We start from the raw sequence: 13885 nt of genomic DNA, 5'->3' as shown, positions 1-13885 counted from the left end.
GTCTACAGTGCACGTTGTGTCCGAGCACGGCCCAGCCCAACACATTAACTAGAATTATAACCCGACAATTTTTTAACACGTGGGCCGTTATAACTGTCGTTATAAAGGACTCATGAGATATCTGAAACAATCTGTCCTGGTTGCGCAATTATCGAAGACAGTGCTACAGATGGGGGAGACACGATTTAGCACAGTTTACCTCACACTCAAGTCAGTGCAGGACATCTACCCAGAGCTATGGGAGAACTGGAGAGGTATAGCTTTCTCCCCACCCAATTAGGCTAATAAAGTAATGATTAAAAAAACACAAATACTTGATGAAGGGCCTGGCCCGGCCCGAGGATAGTGGCGGGACATATGGGCCCGACCCAGCCCTTGGGTCAAGTTCGGGCTCGACATCTAAACTCTACTTGGGAGGGAAAGGGACAAAAAGGTGAGCAGAACTTACAGTGTTTTGCTGCTGTTATCCTGACTCAGGCAGGCATTTTACAAAGTCTACAGACTACCACGTTGTTGTTGGCATTAAGAGTAAAATACTCCCACACTTTAGAAGACCGTGTGCGAGCCTTTTTCTCAACGTGTTGTTGAACTTGCGAGGAATCCATACTTGTGCTGTTGCTGGAGGCAGCCGGTTATTTTTAGATTTCTACACGTGACGCGTCAGCGCAAATTATTTGTGTCGATTACGTCGACTACATCGACAAATTGACAAAGGGTGCTTTGAGAACTTCCTTTCATTGATAAAGATTTAACAAAACAAACCCCTATTATATTTTTTAACCAATAATTACTCAAAACTTCTGAAATATATTCTGGCACCCTGCGTTTTCGTTGCATTGCAGTAATGGCTGTTGAGCTGATGGTTTGCGGGTCTGATGTGCTAATGTCAGGGAAGATTAGCCTCCAGAATATTCTCATCTTCTTTCACTACTGGTGTAATCACTGAACTGGCTTGCTGAGCTAATGATGATTATTGAGTGGTGGGATTATCTAAAATAGTCTGGAGTTCTGTGGGCGACTAGTGACAGTTGACAGTCAGCTACTGAGAGAGAAAAGTGGAGCAAATCAAGAAGAGTTTGTGTCCACAAGTGTGTGTTTGCCTGCTTGTCCTTGTGTGATTGCACTTAAGAGGATCAGTAAAAACTCAGGAAATGTGTAGAGGAATGAACATTTCAGTAAGTCCTCAGTTAGGGGTAGCGTTTGCGTTTCACTTCATCAGTTAATGAAATCCAACCCCATTTTTAATACTATTTATGGTTGGCATTTTTCAGCAGTAGCCATTCAATGTATTTACAATCTGTAATTACGTTGTTTATGCCGGATTCCCCCGGTGGATTCAAACTGCACAATGGATTCACTGGAAACAATGCATGTATGTAATCAAGTATTAATGTTTTTTTGTTTCATCTCATTGATAACAGCCTCACTGTTTACTGTTCACTCTCGAATAATAATAATAATAGCTTGGATTTTTATAGCACCTTTCAAGGGACCCAATCACGCTTTGCATATATGGTGGCAGAACAAATAACACAAACAAAAAATAGTGGTACTAGTGTTTGCCAGGCAGGCATAACAGGATTTAACTGAGTTCATAGGCTGATGTGGGTATTCAGGAGCTTTTTGAAGATTGTCTGCAGCATTACAGATTTCTGATCGGGAAGAGTTCCAGAGAGTGGGGGCTACCACACTGAAGGCTCTGTCCCCCAAAGGTCTGCAGGTTGGTGTGGGTGGAGGAGGTCTGATAAGTACTGGGGGGCGTGGGGGTGAGGGCACGTGATTTGTAGGTGAGTTGCATCAGAGCTTTTTTAAGGTGCCTGTAAGACAAACTGAACATTTCCTACTGCTGTTGCTTCACATTAAAAGCATGTAACTGGCAAAACACAGTCACAGGAAACTTAATGTATATATAAATATATATGCCACATAACGCCACATAATGTTAGCTTCAGTATGTTAGCTGTATGGGTAGTCTACTCATCTAATGGTTAGCAAGGTTAACATTACGTTGGTCCGGATCAACGGAAGTACATTTCCAGCATAAAGCCAAAGAAAATGTTTACGGCATTTACTATATAACTGGCACATTTTGGACTCGATTGGAGGGGACCACAGCGATACACTGGTAAGACCAAATTTCATTAACCATGTATCCAGCTAATTTGAATAGCTTACGTTATCATATTGTGTGAACAGTTAACTTCATTTAATATTGTATGTGGCGTTTTCGTTTGCGGGATGCAAATGTTCCACCAAAAGTTCCTTCCTGAGACTATATTGCAGATATGTCAGCATCAGATGAAATCAAAGGAAAGAGTGAGGTGTTAGGGCATAAATATAGTTCATGTAAGCCCCTCATTAGTAATACAGTAATAAAAGATGTGTGACTATATGTGCATGTGTATGCACAAGCAGAGACCTGCTGGGATTATATAGGTTTCATTATGTCAATAACAACGCTGAGGGAGCTGCATATGGCGTGTGACAGGTACATGTTTGTGACTCTGCGGGGTGGCATGCTTCTCTGAGGCAATGGGACCACTGGGACGTGTTTGGGATGCCTCTGTAAGCCTGAGGTATTAACTGCCAATGGTAGTTACCCATGTAGCCCTCATCCTGATTGGTGATGACAGAAAGGCAGATATAGCTCTGCCTGCGTAACCCTATATCCTTCGGCTGCTGCTACCCAAAGCCCTACAATTAGACAAGGAGATGAAGCCCTACAACTCCACAAGCAAATGACAGCAGAGAGCTCGAAAGGCAGAAATACTTAATGCTCCTTCTTCTCTTTGCAGTTCACACTTTGTGCTGCCATCCTTATTTTCCCCTCTCTTGCTGCCACTACCAAGTGTTTTCTTTCTGCTTCAGCTTTGATACTTTCACTCTCCCTGTGACCTTCATTGTCAGGTCTTAAGAAATCAATGAAGGCGTGCCATTAATTCAAGCATGAAAAGCTTGACAGCCTCGGAGGTGGGGGTGGAATGCAGCAGAAACAATAGTATGTAAAAGATTACGTATCCAATCTTTGGAGGAAAAGTGATAATGATAAATATAAATGATCTTCAGCATACAGTAGTAGATAAAATGGGCTGAGGGAAGTTAAGAAATAGCCTATGGAAATTGAGATTAAGACGAATGAAGAAGCAGAGATGGGATTTAAGAGGGAGAAAATGAGAGCAAGTGAAAGTCCCTGAAATCCTTTTTCTCTCTGAGCAGGATATGCTTTGATGTTTTATCTATAAAGCGACAAAGGCACAGAAAGCAGAGAGAGTGGGTCTAGCAAATCTACTATATGGGGTACTGACAGCAGCGACAGAAAGAGGGGGTGGGAAGAAGCTGGAGAGGTGGAGAGAAGGAGAGGGTACAGATGATATAGTATAACCCACAGAGGGGAAAGCAGAAACATGAAAACTGATTAAAATGGTGAGCAAACTCACTTGCTGAACAGACAGGAGATAGGAATGAAGCAAGGTTTGGTGTGGGCCTGAGAAGAACAAGAGGAGAGGGAAAGAAAGAGAGAGAGGTGTCCAGTATGGTACTGCAGTGGTGACGATGGCTAATGCAGCATGGTGTGACGTCAGCCTTGCAGCAGAGCTCAGCTAAACACTGGCAGGCTAATCTGTCCTCTGTGGCCTGAAATGAATTGCATAGTTATAATAATTACAACATGTGTGGCTACAGCATAGAAGCAGTGAGAAGCACCTGCTTCTGAATAGCCACTATCAATCAATCTGCCTCTTTCACTTTGTGTAAGTACTCGAGAACTCCCATTTATCCCCCTGCCTCCCTCAGACGTAAACACGAAAGAAAAATGTTGGTATGGTTAATGTTCTTTGGTGGCGTATGACCTGAAGAAGACTTGATAAAAAATAATGAGTGTCTGCCTTTGAACTGCAGCGCAGCCCAAACAGCGCGAGTAAGCCAAGAACTGTACTGTAAGCAGAGTATTCCTTCATTATTAAAGAATGTCCATCATGCTTTAAGCTCCCAGTCTCTCAGGTTACTGTGGAAAGTGCTGTAGAGCTGCAGCAGAGCAGATGCACACCGCGGCTCATAAGTAAAACAGCAGGCAGGACAAACAGGTGCCTCACTATTAAACATCCCACTGCATCTCACAGACGTGACACCAGTTAGAGACACAAACATGCATTTTCATACTTGCACATTCATATTTACATACCTATAGTATGTAAATATGAACATACTTTAAGCCACCCATACTCATGTTCTGTATCCCATGTAGATCATGTGAGAACATGCAGGTCTGAGCAGGGGAGATATAATTAAGCGGCCCCTCACAGAGAGAACAGGGCAGCGTTACACAAGTTTCAGATGACTCGCTCCCTGCCTGTGTCCTTTACACACCACTGCATTTAGAGTACAAGTATTTAGCGCTTCATCACTGGAATGCATTTATATTTTTAGCCAGGCTTGTATGTCAGGCTTTTGTTTGATTTCTAGTCATGTTTAAGTTAGAGGTTACAGTGTAGGTCATAAATACCAGAATCTTTCCATCCGTAAAATCCCTTTCAATATTGATGAATACACATTTCTCAAATTCAGATGTAGGCCTATAGTTTCACTTTATAACAAATTCAGCTCAGGAAATTTGTCTTTTTTACACTTCTAATAGCATTGACTGTAGAAATTATTGTGAGCTGTTTTCCTGTGGGATCATTAGAGAGGCCGTGCAGCGTCATTGAAAAAGTTGTAGTCCACCAGGAAATGTGCTATCTAATTTCTCGGTCTCAGACCATCAAAATATTTCCACTGCACGCATGTGCTTACAAACACATACACACTGTTAAAGGCCCAGTACTTGACTCTTAACATGTCAGTCATGTCATCCAGTAGCCAGGTTTTGAATGTCCACATTATGAGCTTGTTGCTTTTCAACTTCAGTCAACACTACTTCCTCTTTAATGGGGACACTATAATCATTCCTCTAGAGTTTCATCACTTCTGGCCCTTTTATTTTTGTCCCTCTGCCTCATGTTAGCATAGGGCTGTGTGTCAAGTGAAATGCAGAATATGTGCTCCATCAGCTTACGGGTAGCTCTGAGGACACACTTGTGTTAGCTGTGGTTCATCCTCACACGTCTCACACCCCTCCATTAAAATCTTATCAGAGTGGATTTAAAAGCGTTATACTCAACACCTGAAATATGTTTTCCAAGCCTGACACAGTTCAGACCAACAACATCTCTATACACTACGTAAAATGAAAGGTTCTTTAAACTTTCTGAAGCTTGCATGCTGTCCTTCTATTTGCTTTTCTGACACAATATCCCCTTAAGCCTTTGGTACTAGAGTGCAGAAGGACATTAAAAATGATATTGGACAGTCAGAGAATAAATTAAGCAGGCAGGGATTTTCTCTGTCTTCCCCTCCCCGCTCTCCTTCCTGGACAGGCTAAATTTGGAGCTGAGAAACTGTGAACTAAGTTGTCACCTGCGCCAGCTGTACAGTCCATCAACCAACTAACTTTGACTCCAGCCAACTAACTTTTTAGGTCTATGATTTAATGTGTCAAGAGTGCAGGTGCAGAGCTCTGAGACAGTTTGACTGTTCACCAAGTTCTGTCCCTCTTATTTACTGTTGCTACATTTGTGAAACATTCTGTTCTCATATTGCAGTTTACAATGATAACGGCGGCAGATTAACCACTCAAAATGCTTGGTAATTTTCTCATTTTCATTTCCAGCCAGCATCTGTTGATTTTGGCAGCTGAAATGACAACTGCCTCTGGCGAAGCCCTCAGAATGGTGCTGGCTGTAAAGCAATTTTGGCATACTTTGAAGTACTTTGTAGTACTTGCTAGTTGGTCAGTGGTGTGCTTGGATGCTATTGTCACTACCCGATCCGTACTGGAGACCCCGTTTAGGCCCTATCCCCTGACCAGTGGGCTATTCTGACCCTAACTATTCAAGGTCAATGCCTAACCTCAACCATCTACACACTTGTGTAGAACAAATCGGGTTCCCAGTAAGGATCAGCTAGTTAGCCGGACATTCTAATATTTGTAGCTAACATTTGAGCACATTGAAACATTGTTTAATCCATTTTTGTTTACAGTTTTGCATACGTGTTTTTGGTTTGGGAAAGGCTATAAGAGAAACAACACCCTCCAACCTCTTTAAATGCTCTAACTACTGCCCTGTGCACAGCGCTTTGTCATTTTTTAGAAATCCAAAGCTTGACAGACCTCTGTGCCAGCTACTAGAAAAGCAAACCCTTCATTTAAAGTATTAAAGGTTTCATACCTCTGAGTTGAAGCGTATTTGACAGACGTTGCAGGAGATGATTTGCCGCTTTGTCTTCACCATAGGTGGACCGAAGGTGTGCGTCATCACAGCCTTCTGGATGGGGTCCATCTAAGGACAGACAACCCAGAGCTCACATCAAACATTCAGCAACACAGGAGGAGCTCAGAGGTCAGTGTTTTCTATGTTTCTCCTAACAACATCCATTGATTATGGATGATAGAGAAAGGTGTTAAAGAAAAGGTGCAGGTGAATGACAGGGGGTCGCTGAAGAAGCAGAAAGCTGGGAGAGTGAATTGAAGAGGGAGCACTGATTGATGTGGATAGGAGGGTGTGTGTTTTCTCTGTAGCAGCTGGTGTGGCTGTCTGTGCCTGAGTTCTTGGGTGGCGTTCAAACGCTTTATTTCATGCTGGGTTATAGAAGGGCCTAATTACAGACCCCCTATCTCCAAAAACTTGTACTTTGTGTGCTACAAAACCTCTGCTTTTCAAAACATCATATCAGAATATAACACAAAACAATAGAGATATTTTCTATGAAGTAGCCTACCTTGATAAGAGATCCAATATATTATAGATTAGTGGGGACTTTAGGGTTCTGTTGCAATGAAAGCAATTTAATTTCACATTTTAAATAATCAGTACACTGATTAAAAACTACAGAAATATATTTAAATTGTAAAACAATGAAATCAGTTAAATGGAAAATAGACAAGTCTGAATTTACATAAAAATATGCTGTTGGTAATTAAAAAACAACAATTGAGGATTGGATTTCTTACACTTATAGATTGATTTAATTGAATACACAAAATAAACTGTGGGTAGACATAGGTATTTACCAGAGGTATAATTACTATCATTAGAAAATGCAGCTTAATGTTTATCCTATTTGAATCACATAATAGGATTAAAAAAAACAACAGTAATTAAAATGTTTAGTAAGATTAATAAATGATAAAGTCATGGAGAGAACTATCTCAAATGAAATGCCAAATTAATACATCTGCCTTATTTTTTCTTAAAGATCAAGCACAGATATACGCCACGTCACTCTCTAATGAAATGTTTGCTACCTCATTTTTAAACGACTCGAATGGACTCGTGTGAGCTCTCTGACCGGTTGGCAGGGTTCAACAACCACAGCACTGGGTGTTGCCCTCATTAAGCAGCCAAAAGTACACTGCGGTTTTACTCAGCCTCTCATCTCCTGCTCTGACTGTGAACGGCTGCTGCCAAATGAGAGACTGTTTACACTCTTAAGCTCCAGGCACCAGGGGAAATTGTATAATTGGTCTGAAAACCTAAACCCTCTTTGAATGCATTGTTATTTATATTTATTTAGGAATATTTATAGACTTTAGCCTCTTGTGTCTAACTCGTATCTCCAGTTCACCTCTCAGTTTTTTTGTGTTTTTTTGTGTGGGGACCTGTAACACCTCCAAATTTGTTTGTTTACATCTGTGCATGTATGCCAACGTTGTGTGTGGGTGAATGCATTACAGCTTGTGTGTCTCTTTCTGAGTGAATTATTGTCTATTTGACCCTGTGTGTGTGTGTGTGTGTGTGTGTGTGTGTCAACAAGGTTGATAAAAACAAAAGTGGCTCTCTCATTGTCCATCTCTTATTGGTTGCTGTTGGACATGGTTGTCCACCATGTTGATCTCTCTCTGTGTCTCCTATCACTGTGTTTTTTCTGCTGCCATTCTTTTACTACCTGTTCTCGTCATGATCTTTTTCTATATATCTGTCTCCGGTGTTATAACCTCATTAACCTATAAGTCCGCTTTCTGTCTCCTCTTTCACTCTCTCCGCCCTCAAACAGAGGAGCTTTTGTTGCACCAGAAATTTACGCTGTGTGTCATATGGATATCTGAGTTTATTTACAGCTCCATTCTTCAATATCCAATCAAGTTAAAATCCTTAAGATTTCAGTCTTGGTTGATTTGGGGCTACAGCAAGTACAACAAACAACACATGTCTATTTAGTACTAAAGGTCACATAGTTCTGTTTGAAATGGCATGTTACTGGCCACTGGCACATCTTGAGAGGAAGAGCAACTTATATAGCATTCATCGCTTCAAGTTCTTTAATAAGGAAGACTGAAGACAACCATTAGCCTGGTTCCAGACCTCTAAATCTGGTGTTGTGCTCTTGGACAGCTATTCACCCGGTTAGAGAAACAGCTGAGCCAATCAGACCTTTGTAGGCAGAATTAAGATTGAAACGACATCTGTGCCAGAGCCAGATCCACACAGCTATACAGGCTGTTGTTAGTCAATCTAAAGAAATATCAGCCTTTTAATCAATTTATTTCTTCACCCGACATGAAAATTGTTAACTGCTCCCAGCATGCACTCCTGCAGCTTCTGTGTCAGCTGAAAATGATGTGGGACAGATACTTGTTACTGATTGGTTCAGGCCTATTAAATAACTGAATCTGTAGCCGAGTTGACTCAGTGGGTAGAGCAGGGCCACATATACTGAGAGGTTCATGCCTCGACGCAGAGGTCCAGTGTTCGAATCCGACCTGTGACGATTTCCTGCATGTCTTCACCCTCTCTCTTCCCTTCCTCACCTAGTTGTCCTGTCAAAATTATCTTTAAAAAAAACAACTGAATCTTGAAGCAATACAAAATTGCAGTTCAGTCTGATGTTAACTAATATTAAGAATTCTAACTTTAAAGTAATATTTATTTCCCAAACTGAGTAACTGACACAGACTAATAACATGTGCATTACCCTTCAGCCTTACAGAAAATGTATTTGCCGCTGGAGCGTTTGGAATCGAGTGCCAGAGGCTCACTCTCTTTCTCTCTGCCTTACTGTGCAAGAAGGTGAGACCTACAGTTTATTCCTGAGAATTTTAAGAGTCTGGAAATTACCTGTAACCCTGGTGAACCTGATATAAGCTCTCTAGATAACTCACAGAACTCCACAAAAAGTTTCTTTTGGCGCTTTGCTCTTCTCTGTGTCCTTTCAGTCTGTAAGGACGAGGAGGCTGGTCGTCCTGCTAAAGACTCTCACTGAGCTGCAGCTTTCTATCACTGGATGACAGCAGTGTTTAAATTTTACTGTGCGGACAGAGTGATTTGAATTGAGGTGCTCTGGCATTGGTGGCCACACTCAATGTCCTCGCTGAAGCAGGAGGAATCATTAACCTGCGGAAGGGTCATTTTGCCTGTGTGCATGAAGATAAGCTTGATGAGTGTGTGTGTGTGTGTGTGTGTGTGTGTGTGTGTGTGTGTGTGTGTGTGTGTGTGTGTGTGTGTGTGTGTGTGTGTGTGTGTGTGTGTGTGTGCACGTGCATCCCTGTTTGTCACCACGCTGACCTTCACATGAAACCCAATCTAGAAATGAGACGGAGCCACAGAAAATGCTGACTGTAGAGAATCCAGCCATGTGCCTCTTATACAATTGATTAGCTGTAACTCATTTTATTGCAGTAAAACACTCGCCTGGGCATTTTCTCAATTATGCTGAAACTCACTCTGCTGAATAAAAAGTAAACAGCTGTCACCTTATCATTTTGGATTATACAGTATAAATCCTCAGCACTTTATCACTTGTCTTCACTCCCGAGGCAATGCTCCAAAACCACAACTAAATACCAGCTCTGTCTTCTGTTAAGTGAAACAAGAGGATAACAAATTACAGATGCCATGTGTGCACACACATGTGCTCACGCTCGTGTGCAGGTATGCCTGTGAGCACTCACTGTGTTAAAGTTGTGGAAGAGGCCGATGCTGGCCGGGTGCGGCGACTCCAGGGGGAACTGGAGGAAGTGCTTCATGTCCAGCGGGGTTGGGATGACAGACGGGCTCCTGAGGAAGGCAGGGACCGGGCCCGGTCGGTTTACACTTCCTGTGGTAGATGCACAAACAAGGAAATTAGAGATTAAAAAAGTAAAAAAAGGATAAAGCCATATAATTTATATATCTGATTAAGTGTTCCTCTTATACTGTAGATGATAAAATCCAGAAACACAAACTGAAATCATTGCACAAATATGTGAGTGACAAGATGTGTATTCTCTTAAAGGAATAGTTCAACATTTAGGGAAATACACATCTGCTTTCTTGCCTAATTAAATACAACTCTCATGGCTGAAAACGGGAAACAGATGGCTCTGGCCTTTCATGTCAACTGTTTCTTTAAAGCTAAGCATTATATCAGAACATGTACCTACTGTTAAACTAGTTTAAACTTAAACACTGTTTCAATTAATCTAATACTCCCCTTTTTCTCAATCTGAATCCTCATCCTTCTGCATTATTGAGCCCCATTACCCACCCACACCTCTCCTCTCTGATTCTCTTGCTCACTTTTCTCTCAGTAGTAGCTCAGCAGCGGTGAATGCCTGCACTTGAGGAGTCTTCTGTGATGGGCCGGAGGGCTAAGCTCCTTAAGCCTCGCAGCTGGGGTGCTGCAGATATCTGCCTTTTCTCCATTTCTCCCTCTGTCTCTCTCTCTCACCAAGCACAATTTTTATCCGCATTTCATGGTCCCTTATTCTGTCTGCCTTCCTCTGTTTCCCTCATCTGTACTTCTCCTCCAGTACCAGCCCTTCTAGCCGTTTTGTTCCTCCTTTTCCTTCTCCTCATACTCTGTGTTTTGCTCCCTCCTCTCCACTTCTGCTTCCCGTACTTCTTCTCCGATTTAGCGTAAAAAACTAGCAGGGTCCTTCAGGCCCAATCGGGCTATGCCGAGAGCATTTGTATAACCTTTTCTCCTGAGATTATATGCAATAGTCATCCTTTGTTGCCACCGCTTTGTGATGACTACTTAACAATTTAGTTTCATATGAAAAGAAAAATAATCACTTGTCAAAATGTGGGGAAGAAAAGGCTATATTAGTAACAGCAGAGGAGGATCCTTTCACTGACAGAAGGGGAGACGTTAAGAATGTGCTGTCAGGATCAGAAATAGATGGAGGGGAGTCTCTCCTTCTGGCATTTCTTTTCAGACTGCTTCATTCCTTGGGAAGCTGTGGCAGCTGAGGCTCAGCTGTAGCTATTGCCATTTGTGTGTGGCTGTTTTTGCATATGCTGCCTGAGAAGAAGGGAGTTAAAAAGGTAGAAAGGGAAACAAGATATAAAAGTGGAGGTCACGGTTTAAATGTCCTTCATGCCATGAATCCTACAGCTCACATGACGGACATTATCACCTCTCTAACCAACCACAGCAAGGCTTGTGCTGAGTGAAAAACCAGCGGTAATAACACACCTTGGTTCACACCAACATAGGAACATGCAGGAATGAGTGAACGCTCAACACCAGATAACATGAAGGAAAGAGAGTAAGCAATAGCAACATAAAAATACGTCTCTTTAATTATCATAGAAACTTATACTTTCTTTCTTTTTATTCCTGTGTTTAAAAATGTAAATATTAAAGTATAAGGAAGGTGATATTCTATATTTGAAGAAAACACATCTAAAGACCCAAACTAACAATGTGTTACTCCATACTTTAAGACTTTGAGTTCCCCAGCCTGTCTGTGGCGCAAAGCCCCCTGCCCATTTGTTCCTACTGAAGATGTAAATCTTTAAAAACGGGTCACAGATAAATCCCTTAATTTAAAAAAGGCTCTAGAATTTTCTGAAACAGCTCAGCTGGGCACTGTAGTTTGTAGAAAAATATTAGTCAAACAGGAGTAAATTGTGTATTTCACTTGGTGACTTGGTGATTTAGTGATTATTTACAGGACGGTGCATGTGGGATTGACTCAAAATAAACGCTGGTAAATCTGCAGCTCATTAAAGGCCACATTACAATTTAAAGGTCAAAGCATGTCTGCTGTTACTTATAAATCTGCATTTGCTGTGCAGACGCTCACAATAGAGTGATGAATTTAACGTTGGAACACAGTGTTTTCAGGGTCATATTGTGCACCATCCCACAGCAGCAGCTTGGTGTGGTGTGAGGGTAGCAGCAGCATCCCCTGACCTACCCTCCTCCTGAGTGATTTACAATGACATCAGATAAGTGAATGCCACGACTCTTCAACACTGACCACGCAGGGAGGGTGCGCATTGATTGGACACATTCTGAGAAGCGTTAAAGTGTTAAAGTGCTGCCAAACTCTATAAATCCAGGCCTTACCATCTATTGCTCCTTCTCTCCACTAAAATGAACAGACAGCGCTGTCTCACCCAGCCCCTCATCTTACAGACTTTTTTTTTCTAATGCAAATGTTTGGGTGAGAAAAAGATCAATGTCTGTGTAATAGCTTATTGAATTTTTGTGTAGATTGTGAGAGAGAGGTAGTTGGACAGAAATGAAGAGACACAGAGAGGGGGAAAAACCGAGACTGGATCTTATTGTCACAGTACATTTCACAAACCCAGACGTGTGCACACACACAAGCATGCACACACCAATATACTGTGACTAAGGCCTCTCAAATTGGCAATTCATTTAGCCAATCTAGGTTTAATGATCACAGAGGTAATGTCAATGTCACTGCCGTCGCTGGAGCCTCTCTGTATTCCCTGCCTGCCTCCATCTTTGTGCTCCATGATGGGGCAGGATACTGGGTGACATGCTGTCTAACAGAATGAAGTCTGACGAGAGGCAGAAGCACTGCAGGGGCCCACTGAAAAAAAGAGAATTAAAAAAAAAAATATTCAGGCCACCTTTAGTTCCAGCTCCACACTCAAGAGGACCTGCTTGGCACACGATGCCAGTCGCCTTACATCTGCATCTAAATGGGCTGCTGTGCACAGAAGACTCTGAAATGAGCTTCTGTGGCAGATTAGCCAGCCTCCCCTGACAAAACCCTGTGGCTGTCTTTGCCACAGATTTTGTGCACAAAGTTGATTCAATATTTGGTGGCAGATGACACCATTAGTATGGTGACGATCGTCATCTGTTCAAATGATTTATGACTCCTATTTGGTATTTTGTGTCAGGAATGTTTCGTTGGCCACATTTTGGCATCAGGTGACATTATAACCAGTTCTTTGTTAAATAAATAATACGTATATAAATAAATAACTTGATTGTTACATCAGCTCTCTCCTATGTGGTGTAAATGTAATGCAACTGTGTTAGAGGGTCTAACCTTTAAAGAAAAAGAATGTTAACTTTGTCGTGATTGCAGGGGGAAGATAGCTCTGTCTTGGTGTCGCATACTGCTGCTGTGAAGGACCGAGCATGAAATCCAATTTACTGCAGCTCAGTTTACCCTCAAGTCAAAGGCAGCTATTTCAACCTAAGTTGGGGACAGGCGACAACACACACACACACACACACACACACACACACACACACACACACACACACACACACACACACACACACACACACACACAAACCTTTGTAGTCTGAATGAATGATGCACTAAAAGGAGTAACTTATTGGCTCAACTCTGATTAATGTTGTGTTTGTCTGTGTGAGATCTGGACAGTGAGGAGAGGACACGGTGAAGAGCTGAGTGCTGCTGGAGGAGCACACGGTTGATTTCAGTCTGCACTTTGTTTTAATGATAGATGTTCTGCGCCCCAGTGGCCAGGCTTAAATGCCACCTCCTAGAGAACTCTCAAAAGTCCTCTTTCACTGGAAACGTGTGTGTGTGTGTGTGTCAACAAGGTTGATAAAAACAAAAGCGTTATGCAGT

At 42.0% G+C, this 13885-nt stretch overlaps 1 protein-coding gene across 2 annotated transcripts in view; it reads right to left on the bottom strand.

Annotated features, from left to right (window-relative positions):
* LOC120557865 (zinc finger protein 385A-like) overlaps positions 1-13885 on the bottom strand; it is a 32274-nt gene that overhangs the window by 4985 nt on the left and 13404 nt on the right. For both annotated transcript variants that reach the window (XM_039798516.1, XM_039798517.1), the window contains exons 2-3: positions 9983-10128; positions 6264-6374 (exon numbers count right to left, since the gene is read on the bottom strand). In XM_039798516.1, coding sequence (XP_039654450.1) covers positions 6264-6374; positions 9983-10128 — 257 coding nt within the window. The remainder of the gene's footprint in view (positions 1-6263; positions 6375-9982; positions 10129-13885) is intronic.

Source organism: Perca fluviatilis, chromosome 4, assembly GCF_010015445.1.
Source record: "Perca fluviatilis chromosome 4, GENO_Pfluv_1.0, whole genome shotgun sequence".
NCBI lineage: Eukaryota > Metazoa > Chordata > Actinopteri > Perciformes > Percidae > Perca > Perca fluviatilis.
This window is presented reverse-complemented; position numbering and strand designations above follow the sequence as displayed.